The sequence below is a fragment of the Olea europaea genome, unplaced genomic scaffold (assembly GCF_002742605.1).
Source record: "Olea europaea var. sylvestris unplaced genomic scaffold, O_europaea_v1 scaffold505, whole genome shotgun sequence".
Taxonomy (NCBI): Eukaryota; Viridiplantae; Streptophyta; class Magnoliopsida; order Lamiales; family Oleaceae; genus Olea; species Olea europaea.
In genome coordinates this window covers 338,008-346,281 of record NW_019263365.1, presented here as the reverse complement: position 1 = coordinate 346,281, position 8,274 = coordinate 338,008, and the positions used below count along the sequence as shown (strand labels likewise).

General features: G+C 42.0%; 1 protein-coding gene across 1 annotated transcript; it reads left to right on the top strand.

The window, feature by feature from the left end:
* Positions 1-5,317: 5,317 nt before the first annotated feature.
* LOC111388534 lies at positions 5,318-5,785 on the top strand. Its single transcript, XM_023013268.1, has one exon. It carries the CDS (start codon positions 5,318-5,320, stop codon positions 5,783-5,785), a length of 468 nt encoding a protein of 155 aa, XP_022869036.1.
* The last annotated feature ends 2,489 nt before the right edge of the window (positions 5,786-8,274 follow it).

Below are 8,274 nucleotides of genomic sequence, written 5' to 3'. Positions count from 1 at the left end.
TTGAATTGTCTTCTTTTCATTGTGGTAATTTTCAGCTATCGTCTGATAAATTGTTACTTTGTTATGTGTTGTTTAACTATTTTGACTTATGTGCTGGTCTAAACTTTTGCACTCTTTCTGCTGCCTGTTGTTCTTATGGTTCTGGTGCCCTTTCTGTTCATTTTTGGTTTTCTAAAAGCAAAGAATTTGAGCCATTCATTTAATTTGTGGTTTCAGGAAGTTTCATATATCTTTTATATATGAAATTTCCCCTCATTTTCAATCTAAAAGATCTTCTTGGTGCATTAGGTTTTCAATATTTGAACTTTTTAGTAGTGAGTTGCTGGCTTTGTTCTGGGGGGGAGTTTTCAATTCATCATTCTCTGGTTTGTTAGATTGGGATGTTTTGCTAGTTACACTAGAAATGTCTCTTTGCTTTCACGTAATCAATTCCTCTATGTAATTTTTAAAACTACTCTTTAGTTTAAATCCATCAAAACAATAAAAAGAAAAACGCACAATGCATATACATTCTTTCTTGAATGGCAGTTTAACTTTATTTTTTGCAATTTATTGAAAGATGAGTGTCATGTACCTCAAACAATGTAAAGTTGATTCTTTTCATTGAAGCATCTTCCTTTCAGTTATTTTCTCAATAAATTGAAAGTAATCTTTTTTCTCAATGCAAGGAATATCATTATGCTAGTACATTTAAATATTAATTGCCGAGACATATATAAATTATTACATTAAAACCAACACAAGGAAAAATTATGGTCAGCTAGATTTATTATCTCGTATAATACGGCATTTATGATACAGGTTTAAATGTGTTTGATAAAATTTGTACGCATTATGGGGATAAGGTTAGCTAATGTGTGCCTCGGATATTATTTCTGAGTACACATTCCCCATTAGGCTTCTCTCCACAGTCAGGCCAATTGCTCTCTGTTCTACTGTTCCATTCGTGATCTTGATCTGCCTCCCCAGTCGTTGTGCTTTGTTGGTAAGCCTTAATTCTCTCTCCCCTCTTCTGAACTTAATGAGTTTCTAGTCAGGGTAGTATTGATCAAACACCCACTACTTGGATGTCAATTAAGCCTAGTGGATAGCTGCTTTTTCTGGATCAGCCTGGATGTAGGGGGTCATTATTCCCTAGTCCTAGCTTGTCTTGTAGATCCAAGTCTTGTGAGGCCATGAACCTGCTCAGACCAAACCTTTAGGAAAAACTCGAACCTGACATCTGACTAATAAGCCTGGGATCAACCTGCAATCATTAAGTGGACTGGGCTGTTACTTTACTGGGTCCGACCAAACTTGTCTAACTTGCCCTTTCTTTACTTCCCTGTGAGGCCATGAACATGCTCAGACCAAACCTTTACGAAAAACTCGAACCTGACATCTGACTAATAAGCCTGGGATCAACCTGTAATGCTCAAACCAAACCTTTACGAAAAACTCGAACTTGACATCTGACTAATAAGCCTGGGATCAACCTGTAATCATTAAGTGGACTAGGCTGTTATTGTACTGGGTCCAACCAAACTTGTCTAACTTATCCTTTCTTTACTTTCCTGTGAGGCCATGAACCTGCTCAGACCAAACCTTTACGAAAAACTCGAACCTAACATCTGACTAATAAGCCTGGGATCAACCTGTAATCATTAAGTGGACTGGGCTGTTACTGTACTGGGTCCGACCAAACTTGTCTATGATGAGGACATCGGACGTTACTTAGTTTAGTTATGCTTTATTTATCTTTTGGACTATTATTTAGGATCTGGACTTGTATGGGCTCGGACCCAAAATTGTTAGGGTTGCTTAGCTATTTAAACCTATTTTACATTATAATTTTCAGTTGATGAATGAACAATAATTATTTGGTGGCTTATGGCGCATCTTTCTTCCTCTCCTATTGAATTCTTCTTTTTTCCCTTCCCTTAATCCCCCATTCTTTCTGAATCTTCTTCTGTTTTTATTAATTATCCCATTGGTGCTGCATCAAATTTGGTATCAGAGCCGAATCTTGAGTACTTTCTTTTACAATCCAAAATCTCTTCTTTTCTCCCAAATTTTGTTGGGATAGCACAAATTAAAAGGATTTTGGTAAAGGCAGCAATTTTATTCTTCAATTTTCAGGGTTAGTTGAAAAAAAAATAAAAAATCGTGTTACTGTTCACGGGTACTGTTCACACCTGGATTCCAAATTTTTTATTTTCATTCTGTAGTATTAAAAATAAAATAAAAAATTCTGCTGTTCAATTTGATTGATTTGCTGCTTCCTTTTGCATTAAAGTTGCTGTTTCAAACCCTAGCTTATATTTTTTTTTTTAAAAAAAATTTCTGCTGTTCAATTTGATTGATTTGCTGCTTCCTTTTGCATTAAAGTTGCTGTTTCAAACTCTAGCTTATATATATATATACTTTTTTTTCTTTTTTTTTTTTCAATTCCATATATTCTAGCCCAACATATATTCCAGCCCAACATAATTTTCAGTCTAAACTCAGCCCAAACCCACGTAACCCACTAATTCGTAATCCATAGACCCGGTCAAGCCCATATCCCTAACCCAATTCTCGAGCCCATGTCACTGCAACCCGTCCTCACACTGCAACCGTACTTCATCCTTTCCTCGGCGTCGCAACACCAACGACCCATATTCCGTTCGGTGCCCCCCCGTCGTTCCAATTCTATCGCCGGCAACCAATAACCCATCCATATCTCCGACCGAAACTCGAGTCCGTTCGTTCACTAAACTCGAGTCTTTTCGTTCGCTCCACACCCTTCTGCACCTGCGACACTCACCCTCCACTCCTCGCTGTCGGTCGTCTTCCTCTCTGCTTTCTCTGTGTCTCCCTTTCTGGTAAGCTCCTCCTTCTCCTGCTTTGCCACTACTTTTCTCTTCAGCCTCAAGTCACCACCGTCGGCGCCCTACACATTCTCTTCCACACCACTATCCACACACACAGCCTAAGCAACCGCCTTAACCGCCTATTGCCGCCACAGTTACAGTCCCCAACGTTTCCGTTTTCATCGCTGCAGCCACCAAATCACACCACTATCTCTACTGCACTTCAATCGCGCCACTTACACACCATATTCACCAATCCACCATCGCTGCACACGAAGTAGCCACAGCCACTTCATCACTCACCCTTCATTACTCAAGAATAACCCACAGTCCCCACTATCAGTTTCAAGCAGCTATTCAAAACGGTTCTCCAGAGGTTCGATACAATTAAATGAGTAATTGATTCATATTTGTACCCCCCCTACCACGACAGAGCCATAGTCAAAACAGTATCAATGATAATCAGCAGGAGCGGGTTCTGCAAGAAAGACTACTGAAACAAGATGATAGAGCAGGGTCACAGAGTTGGCAAATTCTAATCAATTGGAGTACAAGGAGTCACAACCGAACTCAGGGAGTCACTGCTCTTATCTATTTTTTGTTTACACTACTGCTTTATTTAGAAATGCATCAGTTATTTCTTTGTGTTGCTAATACCTTGGTAATTTGAGCCTTACACCTACTTGATTGGAATTCGTGAACTAACTCTCATTGTTCACCCGTTTACCCCACGTGACTAGGCCTATCACTTGCACCTTTGCTCTTTTATATTATTGGTATTAGTATTATTAGCTTGCGATCGGGCCATACGTAATCCCTAAAATAAAATAAAATAATAATAATAACAATAGATAAATTTCAGTCACTATTGTCCTTGTTGGCACTCGTTGGTTGTTGATCTCAGTAGTGCACTTCACTTAACTTGTGTTACTGTGTATGCAATTGCGTAGTGGTCGAGTTACTGCGTCAACCCTGGTACCCTTACCATGGACCCTTCCCACATTGAAGCTATCACCCGACAGTTGGCACAATTACAAAATCAATTAACGGCTGTCCAAATTGAGTTAGCCGCTACTCGTGAGGAGAATAGAGGCCTAACCGCTAGGGTAAACATTCTTGACCCAACCCGATACTCAACTAAAGCTGAAAATTCTGACGGTTCCATTAATAGACCTCATCGTCGTCCACAAGGTGGTTGACACCATGCTAGACATGATTGTAGGGAGGGAAATCAAGCTCGTGGGTGCGAGCGGGAATATCACCGTCATGGTACACTATCTCCCCCTCGCCACGAGAAGCGCCTCTTTCGAAATATTAAGTTAGATGCCCCTACATTTGATGGTTGCCTAGATCCTAGTGTATTCAATCAATGGGTTAGAGATATGGATCGCTTCTTTATCTGGTATGGGGTCCCTGAAGATCGGAGGGTACAATTTGCTAGTTTGAAATTAACTAGCACAGCTCAACTGTTTTGAGAAAGTGTTGAGGACCTCCTAGAGAGGCGCCATGCTCCCCCTGTTGGGAATTGGGATGAAATGCAGCGTTGTTTTGAAGAAAAATATTTACCTCAATCTTATAGGGGCGACTTGCTGGATCAATGGAACGCACTTACGCAAGGCAGTCGACTTGTGACCGAATATGTTGCTTAGTTTGACGAGCTTCGAATGAGATGTCAGGTTGTTGAGGATGAAGTCATGACCTTGAGTAGGTTTAGACAAGGCCTACGGGATGACCTTAGACGTGAGCTTGTTCTTAGAGGTGTCACCACTCTTGACAACGCCTACTCTTTCGTTAGGGATTACGAGTTAGTGACTAGGACACCGTACAGAAGTCGTAGTGATTCCCGCACTGTAACCTCTTCTGCATCCACTCCATTCCCTAAGTCTATTCTAGGACCTCCTCCTTCTAATACTACCCCTACATCAGATAGTAAAGGTAGAGGATCTGAGGTTTCAAGAACGTCCTCTCGTCTGCAATGCTTCAACTGTAAGGGTTTTGGTCACATTGCTTCTAAGTGTCCTAGCCGAGCTCTAGTTTTGGAAGAGCGTGAAGGTATAGTTGACGAGCCACTAGAGGATCAGGTTTATAAGTCTAAGTTATAAGAGTTTGATGACTTGGAGGATAGTGAAGATACCTTCTTGGGTTGTATTCAGGCTAGTCCCCTTATCCCACATACGCCTAGAGTCGGTGTCGTCCGTTGTACTCTTACCCAGCCTAGGGATGCCGATGATTGGCGCCGTCATGCCATCTTCCACACTTACATCAAGATTAATAATAAGGGCTGTAAAGTTATCGTGGATAGTGGTAGCTGCATTAATGCGGTTTCGATGGCTACTCTATCCCGTCTAGGGTTGAAGTCTGTTCCTCACCCTCAGCCCTACAGCGTCTCTTAGGTTGATACCTCATCCATCGCTGTCAAGGAGCGTTGTTTAGTCCTTATACAGTTTCTCGAGTATAAGGACCATATATGGTGTGACGTTATTTCAATGGACGTCGGGCACATCATCTTGGGACGACCTTGGTTATTTGACCTAGATGTAACCATCTATGGTCGATCCAATTCCTGTTCCTTCGTGTTTAATGGAAAGAAGATTCACCTTAACCCACTGCCCCCAAAGCCTGCTGGCCCACTGGAAATGAAGAAAAGTGTGGAACGAAAGGGATTGCACATCATTAGTCCTACGGAGTTTGAGCGTACACTTGTTGGTGACTCAGTTATGTTCGCTTTGGTGGTCGTGGAGGTTCCATCCTACTCCACAATAGAGAGCCCTGTTGAAGTCTTGTCGGCCCTCCAAGAGTTTCGAGACGTCTTTCCGGAGGACCTACCTGACCATCTACCTCCACTACGAGATATTCAACATGCCATAGATTTCGTCCCAGGGGCATCCCTCCCAAATTTGCCTCATTATAGGATGAATCCTACCGAGCACGCTGAATTAAAGGCAAGTGGATGACCTTCTTCACAAAGGATTCATTCGTGAGAGTTTAAGCCCGTGTGCTGTCCCTGCCCTATTGACGCCCAAAAAGGATGGTTCTTGGAGGATGTGTGTGGATAGTCGCGTGATCAATCGGATCACGGTGAAGTATCGTTTTTCCATTCCTAGACTTGACGATTTGTTAGATATGATGGTTGGTGCCACAATCTTTTCGAAGATTGATCTGAAGAGTGGATACCATCATATTCGAATTCGCCCAGGTGATGAGTGGAAGACCGCGTTTAAGACGAAAGATGATCTTTATGAATGGCTGGTCATGCCTTTTGGGCTGAGTAATGCGCCAAGTACCTTCATGCGAGTAATGACACAAACTCTCCGACCTTTCATGGGAAAGTTTCTTGTTGTCTACTTTGATGATATCTTTATCTATAGTAAGACTAAGGAGCAACACCTTGACCACCTCACACAAATTTGCTCCACCCTTTGCGCAACTAATCTATATGCTAACGTCAAGAAGTGCTCTTTCTTCATCGACACAGTCGTTTTTCTAGGGTTCATTGTCTCTTCGACAAGAGTATCTGCTGACCCTGCTAAGGCTCAGATGATTATTGACTGGCCTGAGCCTAAAGCTATTCATGACGTCAGGAGCTTTCATGGCTTAGCTACATTTTACCGTTGCTTTATTAAGGGGTTTAGCACTCTTATGGCGCCTATTACGGAGTGCTTGAAGAAAGGGGAGTTTCATTGGACACAAGAGGCGGTTAAGGCCTTTAAGTTAGTTAAGAAGCGAATGACGGAGGCCCCTGTCATGCGTCTTCCCGATTTTTCCAAAGTCTTTGAAGTTGAATGTGACGCCTCCGGGGTAGGTATAGGCGGAGTCTTAAGTCAGGATCGTCACCGTGTTGCCTACTTCAGTGAGAAGTTAAATGAAGCCAAACAGCGGTACTCAACTTATGATAAGGAACTGTATGCAGTGGTCCAGGCTTTGCGCTATTGGCGCCACTATTTGTTACCCCAGGAATTTGTCCTTTATTCGGATCACGAGGCCCTCCGTTACCTCAACTCCCAAAAAAGATTAAGTTCTAGGCATGGTCGTTGGGTCGAATATTTGCAGGCCTACTCATTTGTTTTGAAACACAAGAAGGGTATAGAGAACCAAGCAGCTGATGCATTAAGTCGTCGGGTCTCCCTTTTGTCGATCATGAGTGTCAAGGTCATTGGTTTTGAAAGACTTAAGGAGGATTACGAGGCATGTCCTGATTTTAAGGATATCTTTCTTGATTTACAAAGGGGACAATCAGGCGTCACAGATGGCTTCTGACTTGAGGAGGGTTATCTCTTTCGAGCCAATAAATTGTGCATCCCTTGAACTTCCGTGCGAGATTTCATCGTGTGGGAAATTCATGCAGGAGGGATTGCCGATCATTTTGGACGTGATAAGACCATAGAGGAAGTTGAACGTCAATTCTATTGGCCTAGCTTAAAGAAAGACGTGGCTAAGATTGTTAGTGCTTGTAACATTTGTCAATTGGGTAAGCAGAAAAAGCAGAACACAGGTCTATACACCCCTTCTCCCTGTCCCTAATTGTCCTTGGCAAGATGATAGTATGGATTTTGTGTTAGGACTTCCACGCACTCCAAAGAAGCATGATTCTATTTTTGTGGTTGTCGATCGCTTCTCAAAGATGGCTCATTTTATCCCCTGTAGCAAGACGTCGGATGCGTCCAAGGTTGCCATGTTATTCTTTAATGAAATTGTCAAATTGTATGAGCTTCCAAAGACCATCGTGTCTGATAAGGACGTTCGTTTCACTAGCCATTTTTGGAGAACTTTGTGGTATAAGATGGGTACCAAATTGAAATTTTCTACGGCCTACCACCGTCAGACTGACGGTCAAACTGAAATAGTTAATCGAAGTCTTGGTAACATATTACGTTGTCCGGTCCGGGAAAACCTTCAAAATTGGGATTTGATCCTTCCTGTAGCTCAAATTGCGTATAATATCTCCATAAATCGTTCATTAAGTATGAGTCCATTTGAAGCCGTTCATGGGTACAAGCGTAGAAAACCATTAGATCTCACCCCTATGTCCCCACAGGCTAGAGTGTCAGTATCAGCTGAAGCATTTGCACAACATCTTCGTGACTTGCATATTGAGATAAATAAACAACTTGAAGCTAGTAATGCAAAATATAAACTCCAAGCTGATTTACACGAACGACATATTGAGTTTAACATTGGGGATTACGTTATGGTTCGCATTAGGCCAGAGCGGCGTCTGCATGGACCTGCCTCTAAATTGAAAGCGCGTAGTGCTGATCCTTTTAAAATTTTAAAGCAGGTTGGTCCAAATGCCTATATTGTTGACATTTCATCACACCTTTGTTACCACTCTACTTTCAATGTTGAGGACCTTGTAGCTTATAAAGGACATTTCATTCCCTCAGATGATCCTCTGTCACCTCCTTTTGTGGACCTTGATCCTGATTCTCTGGCCCCTTCTATC

Excerpts from the sequence above, each read along its gene's own strand:
- LOC111388534 (XM_023013268.1), top strand. The coding sequence starts at position 5,318 with ATGGACGTCGGGCACATCATCTTGGGACGACCTTGGTTATTTGACCTA.